This window comes from Babylonia areolata, chromosome 12 (genome assembly GCF_041734735.1).
Source record: "Babylonia areolata isolate BAREFJ2019XMU chromosome 12, ASM4173473v1, whole genome shotgun sequence".
NCBI classification, from domain to species: domain Eukaryota; kingdom Metazoa; phylum Mollusca; class Gastropoda; order Neogastropoda; family Buccinidae; genus Babylonia; species Babylonia areolata.
The window spans coordinates 24,424,920-24,438,339 of record NC_134887.1 but is presented as its reverse complement, the minus strand read 5'-3'; the positions used below and the strand labels follow the sequence as shown (position 1 = coordinate 24,438,339).

The window sequence follows — 13,420 nt, the reverse complement described above, 5'->3', positions numbered from 1 at the left end:
ATGTGTGTGGTTTGTGTGTGTGTGTGCTGTTGTTGTTTTTGCTAACATTGATTTAATTTTCTCTGGATTTCAGCGCCCGTACCTGATTTAGGCCTACAATTCACTCAAAAACAGGCTTGCTACAGGTCTTCTGCTTCAAACCGATTTGACCCACAACTATACCACTTTAGGCAGCGCATGCACATTAACAGTTGTGATCAGTTGTTTGGATATTTGTGAAATATTTTCATAAACCCGCACAGATCTGCTGAAATAAATATGTCTTGCCTTGTCTTGGATCTGATGTGGCTAAGAAACTAATGAAACATTTCAACAGATCTATGAAAAGATTTTTTTTTTAAGTGAACATTAATATAACTTAGACAAACCTGTGTAGTATACATGTCATCCAACTGTAGTTATTCAATGATTAATGTGAAAGAAATTTACCTCAGAATAGGAGATTACCAAAAATGGTTTCTGTAGGGGGGGAGGAGGGGGGGGGGATAGACAGGGGCAGTTTGAAACTTTGATCTATATCTATATTGTGATCATGAAAAAGGAAACTCTGATTGATGATGATGATCCATGTGTCAGATTGTGGGAAAAAAAGGGGCGGTGGGGGGGGAGAGGATCAGTAGGTCCATAGATATAGATGAATTTGTATGCCATCCATTCCCCACCCCACCCCACCCTGCAATGCTCTCATTACCTGTGTTCCTGTGTTTTCGGTTTCGTTTTAAATCACACATGAACTATAAAGGCTTCCTCTCCTACCCCCCCCCCCTTTTTTTTTCAGTATTTGGAACCTGTCTCCTGGCATGTTTGAAATGAGATGCATCATGATAAGGTTTTCAGCAAAATATGCGTCGGCTTATATTATTTATATTTATCACATAAGTAAATCTTCCTTAAACAATTATGCAGAGGCATACACATTTTGATTTTTCACAACATGCAGACATGGTCTTAGTAAACCCGTTACTTCAAAAATAGTCATGTACCAATTTGTTTTGGGTCATAGTGCATTTTGTCATAGGCTGACTACATTACTGACCATTTTACTGGAAAAAGGGCAGAATGTTTTGAGTGAAACTGCAACATTTATGCTTGCCCAAATAAGACATGTTGAAACTTAGTGAAATTTTGCATATGCTTGATGATATATGAATATATTGTGTTATGTTTAAATTTAATACCCATTTATTAAATCTATCTTTCTTGATATTTTATGGAAAATTATTATAATTGTAAAGTCTGTTTTTTGTTGTCATGCATGATCACAGTCAAAGGCACAACAAAATCACAGTGGATACAAGAAAACACATATGACACGTGTTAACAGAACGTGTGCAATAACCTTGAAACTGTGTTATATCCATTTTTTACATCAGGAAATGAATTTGAGTCATCTCTTCAAAATAGCAAAATATTATTGTACATAATTTTTCCAGACTTCATGCGAAAGTACATCAGTATCACCAACTGAAAATTTGCCGAATGCAGGTGCTGTGGGAGACGTCAGCCAACAGTTTGTTGGTTACCTGGTTCAAAATCACTTTGCTAAAATCACATTATTTGTACAAATCAACTAGGCTTTTTTTGCCTCTCATTCACCACTTTCCTGCACTTTTTATCACTCTGTGAAGAACACTTCTACTCTTCACACACAGTTCACCGTACCAGCTTACAAAACCTATGGTAAGAGCAGATTGATTGAAACATCTGTAAAATGAACCCAGCATGGAATAGTTCACATTAACTCACTCAGTACGGCCAGTCCTCTCTTCTCCTCTACACAGACCCATCGGATGTCCAGTGGGTGTCTGAATGACCCAACCTTTAGCTTCCGTTGTCAGAATTGTGGTATTCTTTGTCAACATTCACCTCTTCAGTATAAGAGCCTTCCGCTTGCAATATTTTGATGATGGTAATTGGGGTGAAACGCTGTTAACGTCGTCCCTTTCGCCGTTCGTATGGAGAGAGTTAACAGAACAAACCTGTAGGCAATACAGTATTGCTCAGCATTTTTAGTGTATTGCATCAGTATTGTTTAAAATAGTACCTAGACACTTGTACTAATTCACATGTTCCTCTTTCACACCCTCAAATAATCAGTAAACAAATAAGGGACTGGAGCTGGATTCCAGTGAAAATCAGTAACCATTCTTTGCCATGATTCAATGAAGGCCATCTCTGCTAATAGTGTCAGAGACCGTAGTCACATCAACACAGGTGGAGTAAAGGTTGGCATTTTATTCCTGACAACTTCTCTTGAACTGTTTACAAGCAAACACCATATCATCAGTCCTGCATTCTTTCTGGAAGCCATGTTGGTTCTTTGATAGGAGACCTTGTTTCAGGTGAATGATGAGACAGTCAGCAGAACTCTAGCCAGTCTTTCCTGCGATGGACAGCAAGGATGTTCCACAGTGATTGTCACTGGCCTGACGTTAACTGTCTCGCACTGTCACACGAACTGGAATAATTGATGAAGATTTCTGCTTGAGTTGTGGCACCTTCTTTGTAGACATCAGCTGGAGTCAGTGCTTTGCCTCTGGTTAGTAGGCAAATTGCTTTCTGAATCTCAATCCCAGTCTATTTCCAGCTTCAGAACCAACCTCAAGACACTTTTTTTTTTTTAAACTGCCTTTGATTGTCATTTATGTATGTGCATTCATGTATGTTTGTATGTGTACATATATAAATCATGTATAGACTCAGAAAATGAGCAGAATGTTGAATGACATTTCTCTTTTTTTCTTTTTTGTAAAACTTCTTTGAAAGGATTGAAAGTTAACCAGCTGAGTGCCAGAGAATTTTGTGTGTATATATATATATATAAAAGCTCTCCCCTTGCCAGGGAATATTGAGGATTCAAGCATAATAAATTAAGTTTAGAAAATACCAGCAAAAAAAACTATTGGAGATGCAGATCAAGAGTGTATGTTTTTGTGAATGTGGATTCTAAATCAGGGCTTTATTCCCCCAATTATTTTGAATCTGGGTAACTATTCAGGCATTTCAAAGGGAAGATAATGATTTTTATGCATTATAAAAGTCTGTTTCCACCTCCACAGAATGACACCCAGAAAGAAAACAAACAATATAAAGCTGGAAATAGTATGTTTATTGTCTGATTGTCTAATTATACCTGTAAAATGAAATAAAATGGCTTATAAGTTTATGATAATGATCACAACACTTGAAGACATGTAAGTAAATAACTGCCCCAGCAACGACATACATGAGTTTGGTCAAGATAAGTCAATAATATTCTGAGAGTGAGCTGTGAGTTTTTCTTACACCTAAGAGTGTTCCTCTTTAGGGGAAAGAGGGCTTTCATGATGTTTCCTTCTCCCTGGTTGAAGCTGATGCAACATGTTGTCTGTTGTGCATCTGGTTTGTCTTCTCTGTTAATTGGTCAACTGATCAGTGACAAAAAGCATGAAAAAAAAACAGCCCAAAAAAACAACACATGTGATTCCCGTCTATTGTCTTTCAACCCTGGGGTTCAAGAAAATAATGGATTATTGGTTGTTGCCATTCCCAGCAGTTGATCACTGTGAAATGACAGTTGAGTGACAAGTAGGTGGTGCCACATCCCCTCCCCACCTTCTGTCTGGCCTTCAACCTATTGTCTTTCACCACTGCCCTAGCTCTTCTCCCTCTCTTCTCACATTACATGAAAGTGCTGTGCCTTCACTGTCAGTCATTGTCACTTCCTCAGAACTGATGTCTGATTGGATAGATGGACTGAAGAAAGAGTTGTCGTCAGTTTCGTCACTATTGTTGTCACCACCTTCCAGTTCATATGTATCAAAAGACCAGACAGATCCGTTATTCACAGTATACTCATACATGATCATCAGCACAGCTTGCAAAAATCCACTGACTGGGACCACTCATTACTTGATGAAATGTCCAATGCCTTTTTGGCACATGAGGCAAGCCCACTTTAAACGCGCTCCAAGTGGCCCAGTTAGCAAATCATTATTGAGAAAAAAAAGGGGTCTTCCACATGATGAATGCTTGAATAGTATGCTTTTAATCCAGACACATTAAACTAAATATTCAGTCTGTTCATTGTACCAAACTCCAATGAAGGAAAACTCAAAGTGCATGCTGGACATAAGTGGACGTCTTATACGCACTATCATAGTATGGCAACATTTTTGCAGGACATCAGTTGATGTTGGCATTCAACTGGTTAAATGAAGTCATATACAGTCATTGTTCTACTTTAATACTTTCACTGTCTGTCTATCTTTCTGCTTGTATTCCTTTATTTTGTGTTGAGCACTTTTAATCATTAAAGAATAATTGAGTGAAAGTGAGATGATCTCAATTATACTGACACAGCAAACAGCACAGCAGAATGCTTGGGGGCAAACAAAAGTTTGCTGCTCAAATTTGAGAATGATGCAATTTGATCCTTGACAGAAAACAGCTACATTGTACAGTGTCTGATGGAAACAGATATGTACAAATTGTTGAAGACCCAACAGCTGAGCAATGACCATGTCTGCTACTTCCTGTACCAGATTCTGCGAGGTCTGAAGTACATCCACTCTGCCAATGTTCTTCACAGGGACCTCAAGCCTTCCAACCTGCTTCTCAACACCACCTGTGATCTTAAGGTATGTCAGCAACACACACACACACACACACACACACACATACACATGGACTTGACATTCATGCCCAGCAGCATGGGCGGGTGCATTTGGTGTTGCTGCATAGCTGGATCTGTGGGCTCCTTGACCACTAGGACTGGAATGTTGGGGCAGTGTTGGTCGAACAGCTAGATATCGACGACATAGATACTGGTGCATGGTACCTCTGCGCTGTTGACAGCCCTGACTGGTATAGCAAGCATGGCTTGACCATCAAGTGGTGCAGCAAGCTAATGGTTTTTTTTAACTTGAACAGTTAAATTTCCTCCACTGAACGTGAGATACATAAAGCCTAACCTTTCATTTAATAGATCTCACTGCTATGCCTATGTGGATCAGTGTGAGCAGTTGAGAAAGAATGCATCATCTTAGAATATTCTTGAATAGTTCACATGTGTCCGAACACTAGATTAGTGAGTGGAGATGAAAAGATTTTTGCTTCAACACTCTACGTCAATGACTAACTGTGATATTTGAAAGACTAAATAGTTTCAACCAGTCTAAAAGCACATCATAGTGGCATGATGATAACTTACATCAAGCAGTAATGAGACCTGTGAATCGATGACAACATGATTCTTCTAACAAGTATACCAACCTTAAATACTATCAACATAACCATATATGAACACAAGCAAAGTGTTAGAAGTTACAATTTACAGATTATCAGCTCATTTAACACAAGTACTTACAGTAGAATGTTAGGCAGCTTACATTGTGTGTGACCCACTCACAGTGTATTCGAGAGCGACACCTGGGAAACTGACCAGTGCTAACACTTATCAGGCTGTTGATGCAGGTCATGTTAACCACAGGGACAACACTAACAGCTGCAAGCATATCACCATTCGTGTGGCAGGAAATTGTGAAATGTGTTTGTTGCTAGGTGTTCAATGATAGGTTTGATTTGATTTTTACTAAATGATTCCTGTACTGATTTACACCGGATTGGTTGCAAAAAAAAGAGCTCTGTTGAGTATAAAGTGAAGTTATAATCTTAATTCAAGTCACATGAAATTGAGCACTTTTGACAAGTTCATAGCTGAAAATTGCTAATAAATTGAGTTAAATCAGTTTAACATAGGCAAACGCTAATGGTATAGATTTAAAGAGGAATTACAACAATTTTGCCAGTATATAGTACTTGTAGTTTTCTGATGTGAGGAAAGAGGTAGAGGTACAGTCTATGAAACAAGGAAAAATGAACTGGAGGTGTGGAAGCTGGTGACAGACATTAAACCAGAAAAGCAAGCATTGGCAGTTACCTTGAGTTTAACTGGACAGGAATAACGAAAGCACTGGAAATAAATGCTGCAGAATTGAACACAGAGAAGGTGTGAATGTTTTGTCAACAGCAAATGATGAACTTTCTCTTCAAGATGAAGTGGATTTAAAATATTCTGTATATTCAGAATTTGAGAGATTCCAGAAAGGAGAAAACATCTCAGTACAATATTTGCAGAAAATACAAGATGGAATATCCAGATGCAGTAGCAGCATCTGACAGAAAATTTATTCCATGAAGTCTGCTTTGATGAGGAATTTTGGAGACCATTCACTGATTCAGGGACCAAGGAACAAAATGAAATAGAAATTAAACAAGAGGTATTAATCATTTAATGGCAAAGAATTTCTCAAGATACCAGAGGAACAAGTATTCCAGTCAGCCCAGTTCAAGTTACCAAAAATCAACATGGCAGAAGAAACCTGAACAAAGAGGTTAAAATCCACTTGATATAAATAAATGGTAGGAGAACAAGATGTGCCATATGCCAGTCTTGTGTTTCACCTGGTTAAGGATTGTCAGCACAAATATGAGAGACAAGAAAAAGTGAAAATGACAGAGTAGAACAAGAAAAAGAGAAGGAATGTGCAGTTTGACTGTTCACAAAAGAACAAAAACCTGAGAATGAAATACTTATGACAGAAACGTATGGATATTTCTCATTGATACATCATGTACAAAGACTTTGTGGAAAGAAATAGTTTGATCAGTATGTTGATAAACTGAAGGAGGAAAAGAAGAAAGGACTCAAAACAATGTCAGAAAGAAACATCTTCAGATTTGGTGATGGTGAGCAAGTGGAGTCTTCCATGAGAGCATTAATACCAGCACAGATTGGAGATGTTCAATACTACATTGAAACTGAAGTTGTAGATGTTTACTTGCTACTTTTACCGATCAAGGCTTCACTGAAGAAAGCAGATACTGTTTTGGACATGTGCAGCGACAATGTTCAGTCAACCTGCAAATTTGAACTACACCTCAACCGGACATTACTGTTTAGACATTTTTGGAAGAAGAGAAATGAAAGATGGAGATAGTTGTGAGACTGTTGATGAAAAAAATATTGGATAAAAAAAAGACGAAAGAGAGTATCTTTTGAAACTTCACAAGCAGTTTGGGCATGCCTCAGCTGAAAACCTGAAAAAGTTCATTCAGAATGTAGGAGTCAAAAATACAGAAATGTTCAGAAATATGATAGAAATCTTGAAAGAATGTGAAGTGTGTACTTGTTATCGAAAGACACTGCCAAAACCAGTGGTAGGAATGCCTTTACTGGATGACTACAGTCAGACAATAGCTGTTGATCTGCATGAGCTGGACAAGAAAGTGTGATACTTTCACATGATTGGTGAATTCACAAGATTCAGTGTAGGTGCTATCATCAAAGCAAACAATAGTCAGTCACTGGATTGCAGTGTATGGCCCTTTTAAGGTATTACTCAGTGACAGTGGCTGTGAATTCAACAATGAAAAATTTTGAGACATGTTAGCATTTCAACATTGAAGTGAACAGCTGATGTGTACAGCTACAGCCCCTTAAGGAATGGACTGATAGAAAGACATAATCAGACACTCTCAAATATTATGAGAAAAGTCATGGCAGACAAGAAAGATCTTGATTGGGAAACGGCACTGTGTTGGGCACTGGCAGGAAAGAACAGTGTAGTGAACACACATAGCTTTAGTCCATATTAGTTGGGCTGGAATAAATCCAAATTTCCCCTGACAGATAAGCCACCTGCTTTGGAAGGTATCACTAGAAGCAGAACAGTTGGAGAGCACATCTCCAGTTTACATGCCACCAGAAAAGCTTTTACAGAGGCAGAAAGCAATGTGTGTATGTGTGTGCGCACAGCGCATGCACAAGTTTGTGTGTGTGTGTGTGTGTGTGTGTGTGTGTGTGTGTGTGTGCAAGCATACATAGCTTATGCTGAGACACGGATACTTTGAAATGGGTATTTGCTAATTACGGGTGAAAAAATATAACGCAAGGTAAGTACTACTTACAGACGTATTAAAACTACTGAAAATTGGCATTCATTGGATTGAAAACTACTGAAGGGCATTTTAGGGGGTAGGCAGCTCTGGATATAACAGGGTCGCTTATGTTCTTCTCCCCCCTGGGCAGGGTCCTCAAGCAGGAGCTGAAACTGCTGGGATCAGAAGACGCATCCCCCTCCCATCAGGTGCCTCTCTTTATAGCTGCATCTACTGGAGTTTGCACAGCTCACATGGACTTTATCCATGTGGTGGGATTTGGTCCACGGAGGATAGTTAGTGGACCCTTAATGCTACAGAGTAAAATGTGGTTTTGTGGGGCTCTCTGTTCTCTGAGGAGGCCCCAGGCAGACCATATAGTTGTTCATGGACAACATGACAGTAATATATCATGTGAACAAAATAGAGGGGTATGTGGTGCACTGGGTGAACCTCTTTTAGTGTGCTTAGGCCCCTCTCCATTTGTTTCACTACAGATGCATTGCTCTCAGAGAGTCATAACAGGAAAAGGCCTTCTTTTGGCAGGTGCCCTCATCTGTCCTGGAGGGTCCTTCAGATAGTAAGGACCTTTGGCAGTTCACACCTCTGGTGGGGTGACTGCTGTGGTTCGACCGTTGTTTGACCCCTTAAGTTTCTGCAGAGACTCCTGATGTATGTCTTACTGTCTCAGACCACGAAGCTTTGTGATTGCTTTCTCTCTACATTCGAGCAGTTTGATTGCTTATGCCTGTCCCCCCGCTCAGATCCTGTCCAAGTCATTCAGAGACCTAGGTTGGTATATCCACAGTCCCTCCTGATCGTGCCTTAGTGGTTGGCCCAACCTTGGTAAGCCAGACCTGGTGGCTCTTGCTCCTGTTTCTCCTCTGGAATTCAATATCAAACTAACGGTACATCTGCTGAGACAGCTGTGTTCAGGGAGGATGTCCCTTTGATGAGGACTTCATTCTCAGAGTATTCTCCAAGGGGACTCTGTTCTAGGACCGTCTCAGCCCTTTGGGAGTTACCTTGTGGGACTATATCCTGTATACTGGTTAACCAACTCATCTGAGTAATGTAGTTGATATTGTTAGCAAAGACAGAAGGTTTCTACCAATTGTCACATATTAAGAAATTGACAGGCCACCATTTGTAAATTCTACAAATTTGTCAACTCTGAAAATTTAGTTTGTTCAGTTAATGTAATTTATGTTGATAGCAAATGCTGAAAGGAAAATCAGGAAAGACCTTGTTTAATATCTTGCAGAACAAAGGTGTTGAAAAGTCGAAGGATGAAAAAAAAAGAGAAGAAATTAAAAACTTTCAAAATGTATCGAAAACCATACCAAGATGGGGGAAAAAAAACACAACAGGATCAGTGCACAAGCAAAACCAGAATACTGATCATCATTTTGTCTGAATGAAATTTCAAATTCTAGAAATGCAAAAGCTCTGGGAAAAATTGAAAATATGAAAAGTAGTATAAACTTGCCACAGTGCCCTGTGTGACTATTGAATTCAGATTTGCTGTCAAAAAGCCATCCGTTTCTTTATAAAGACTCAGCCCACTTCACTTTCAGTTCCTTTTCCTACTTCATTCTAATTGGCATATTCCTAAATCAAGTTTTCTGATTGTGTCAGTGACCTTGGCATTCTTTGTGACCACGATCTTTCCCTGAAACAGGATGTCACAAAACCCTTGGCTTCATCATACAAAATGAAGGTTCAAAACCTGAGTTCATGGCAAGGATTGCACAAACAACAGCTGAGATAGCAAGACTTCATACCATCTGGAGAGACCAGAACATCAGTTTGTGCACACAAATCCACCAACTGCACTCCTTTGTCTTGTAAGTCTTCCTCTATGCCTCAGCCTGCAAAACTTGGACACTCAGCTGACATGCAAAGAAAGATTCTGGCAACAGAAAGGAGATGGTACAGAAGATCTTGGGTATCCACTACTCAGATCATGTGACAAATGAAGAGGTCTGCAGCAACAGAACCTCATGATGATCTCCTCACAGTCATCAAGAAGTGGAAAATGGAAGTTACACAGACCAGTTTCTTGGTCAACAGGACTTGCAAAGACCATCTTGCAAGGGACAGTCGGAGGAAGCTGCAGATGAGAAAGGCATAGGAAAAGGTTGGAAGATAATATCCAAGAATGGACAGGCATGAACCCAGAGGAATCCTAGAGAGCAGAGGAGGACAGAGACAGTTGGAGGAGAGTGGTGGCAAAGTCTTCACTGGTGCCCCAACAGCATAAGCAGACGTCAAGGGATGGGTGAAGGTGACAAGGCTGTATTCTTTGCTTCCTTTCAAAGTGATATCCCGGCATTAACCAGGCCTGAGAGATACAGATGCTTGCAGTGTTGGTCAGGAAATTTTAGCAAAACACCCTAAGACACATCCATGAAGTGGAGGAAAAACTCAACTGTGGTCCTAGTCTTCCCATTCAAGCTCATAGCACACTCAACTTTCGGTAGATGCCTAACAATGGCAACAAAAAACCCCCAAAAAACCAACAACAACAAAAAACCATTTCCACTAGGAATCAAACCTGTGTCTTTCCAGCCATCATTCCACAGCGCTAGCCTCTTTGCCACAGCGGCTTGTCTGTAAATAATTTTTCTGTCTCCCATTCTATGCAAATTTTAAGCTCACTGTATTGATTTTGTTTTCATGCCCTTTAAACAAAATCTTGCAAAACAACACTTTTCATGTGAAATACAAGTTAGGTAATGTCTGTCACATACTTGTCCACTGTCCAAAGATAAAACAGTTTTTCTTTCAGAAACTTTGCAATTTCAATGAAATGCCCATTTCTCATGTGAAGATGTTCTTACTAATTACTCTTTATTTTCACACATACGTGAAAGTTTAGTTGGTATCTACAGTTGTTCCAATTCCAGTTGTAATTAGCATGCTGTATACTATTGCAGAGATGTTTTAAGATATGATAATTATAGTGCAGTGGTAACCTGGTTGTAACGTGTCTACCTTGGAAGTAAGGGAATCTGAGCAGGATTGAATCCCACACTTGCCAGAATTTTCTTCCCCTCCACTAGACCTTGAGTGTGGTCCAGACAGAAGTCATTTGGATGAGATGATAAACAGAGGCATCATGCACTTACTGACTTAGCTCACGTGAAATAATCCACTGGAACAAGATAGTTACCCAGGCAAAATTCAATAGAAAAACCAACATTGACAGTAAAACAAATATACTTGCAGAGACCAAAATTTACATTGAAATATTGTGACAGAGTACATTCATCCTATGAGTGTCAGATTTGAGGGGGGGGGGGGGGGGGAATAGTTATAACCATTCATATCAGTATATGTTTTCTCTGTTGAATCTCTTAAGGAGTTATCAAGAAAATTATGCTTTCTTTCAGATTTGTGACTTTGGGTTGGCCAGAATTGCAGACCCTGACCATGACCATACTGGGTTCCTGACAGAGTATGTGGCCACCCGCTGGTACAGAGCCCCAGAGATCATGCTTAACTCAAAAGGCTACACCAAGTCCAATATCCTTGGGGTGCAGGAAGAATACCAGCTGCTGGCTGGCACACTGTATATTGTGTAGTATTGCATCTTGTTTGCAGCTTTTCTGCATATTCAGTACCAAATTTCGTTTGCAGAACAAATGAATTGAAGATCTATGTGCATGTCTGTCCACAAAAATGTGGTATTAACTGTTGGGTGATGTGCCTGGGCTGAAGCATTGATATTCTGTTGACTCAAAATGATGAGCCGACTCTTGAGCATCAGAGGATTTTCAGTTTTTTTTTTCATGTACCCAACAGTGTTCAATTAAACGGAAATGACACTGAATTTTAGCCAGACCATTTTTCCTAAACATGATTGTTTCTCTTAGACTGTAAACTGTCAGGATCACCTCATTTTCGTTTTGTTTTGACATGTATCAAAAGCTGACATTATTCAACCACAGTGTCTTCGCACAGAACTTATTTATTGCGAGAGGCATTATAACTTATAACACAGGAAGGATGAGACATTGTACCAGACCTAAAAAATACTTGGAGCGAATCTGCTGCTGATTTTTTTTTTTTTTTTTTTTTAATGGAAATTCTCTTTGTACCAGACAATGATTTTCAAAATGACAATGAACATTTACCAGTCAAACCCTACAATGCTCAGACCGAACTCAACAGCAACTCAAGTGACAGTCATATTGCTGTACAAGGTGACTTGATGACTGCAGATATAGACGATGAAGAACAAGAATACATGTGTGACTGGGTAAAAGACATGACAAAGTTCTCAGGAATTCGCTGCACCTTTCACTGGGACCCTGGAACTCTTACTGCCATCTGACTTCTAGACACACCCACTCCTGTCAACTTCTGCTGATTGTTGGCAATGACATGTTCAGACTGTTTATAAATGAACTAGGGTGATGTATACTGAATAACAAGCAACAGGTCAACTGACACCAAGATCAATTTTCAATACTTGGAAGGTAGTGATTTTAACTTACTTTGTTTTGCCAGTTAGCTCCCCTGACTTTACTCACAGACGACCCATTTGTATCAGAAATGAAATCATTAAAAAGCAAACATTAAAATTTATGAATTGAAAACCTCCAATCTGATCAGTAACTTAATGAGTTAGTTAGGGACAAAATATAAAACTTCCTCCCATCTTATGCTATCATACTGTGAGATGATGAAAGTATCTAAGGCTCTGATCGGGGCCCTTTGTCTGAAACAGTTGAAAACGGAAGGGTCTGATCGGGGCCTTTTGTCTGGAGTGAGTTAAACAAGATGACACATAACATTTATAGCTTTACTGATGCATGTGGAACAGGTCAAAGAATAAAAGATTACTTACAAAAAGTACTGGTCAGCTGAGTCTGGTCTGCACATCGAGTTTGCCTTGCGGCTGCTGAAACATTTGCGTTTTCACTCAAAATTGGCAGTCTTTCATTTGAATAACAACTTCAAGTTCATTCCAAGAAGGCAAGATGGACACAATCCATAGTTCACGATTCACCCCTTCTTTGATCACGTGATTGAGGTGAGTGGTTTACATGTTTAAGTTATTACAGTGTGTCTTTGTTGCTTATATATTTCTTATGAACATAATGGTTTTAATAGATTTGAACTCAATAATTATTTGTATTGATAAGAAAGAAATGATTATTTTGTATGTGTGCATGCAGTTGGGCCAATAGGAAAGTTACAGCTGTATGATCAATGGGATTCCATTTACAGCTTAGTCTTTTGTGAATGACTATGACTCCCAAACCAAGAGTCAAGATTGCACTCGTTTACATGCTGCAGCCTTGTGGGCTTGTTGGCCTTCAGGGACCATCTCCACGTGACTGTCCTACAGCGCTCTTGGCCAAGAAAGTGGGGATGTAATTTGGGCAAGACTCTACTCTATTATTAAATTCTAGCCCAGATGGTCCGGACAACAGTTGCCTCCTCTGCTGTTCTGTTGGTCATAGTTGGACACGACTATCGTACATTTGTT

The 13,420-nt window shown here is 39.5% G+C and overlaps 1 protein-coding gene across 1 annotated transcript in view; it reads left to right on the top strand.

Annotated features, from left to right (window-relative positions):
- Window positions 1-13,420, top strand: part of LOC143288464 (mitogen-activated protein kinase 1-like) — a 187,997-nt gene that overhangs the window by 85,632 nt on the left and 88,945 nt on the right. The window contains exons 4-5 of the mRNA XM_076596985.1: window positions 4,430-4,619; window positions 11,316-11,448. Coding sequence (XP_076453100.1) covers window positions 4,430-4,619; window positions 11,316-11,448 — 323 coding nt within the window. The remainder of the gene's footprint in view (window positions 1-4,429; window positions 4,620-11,315; window positions 11,449-13,420) is intronic.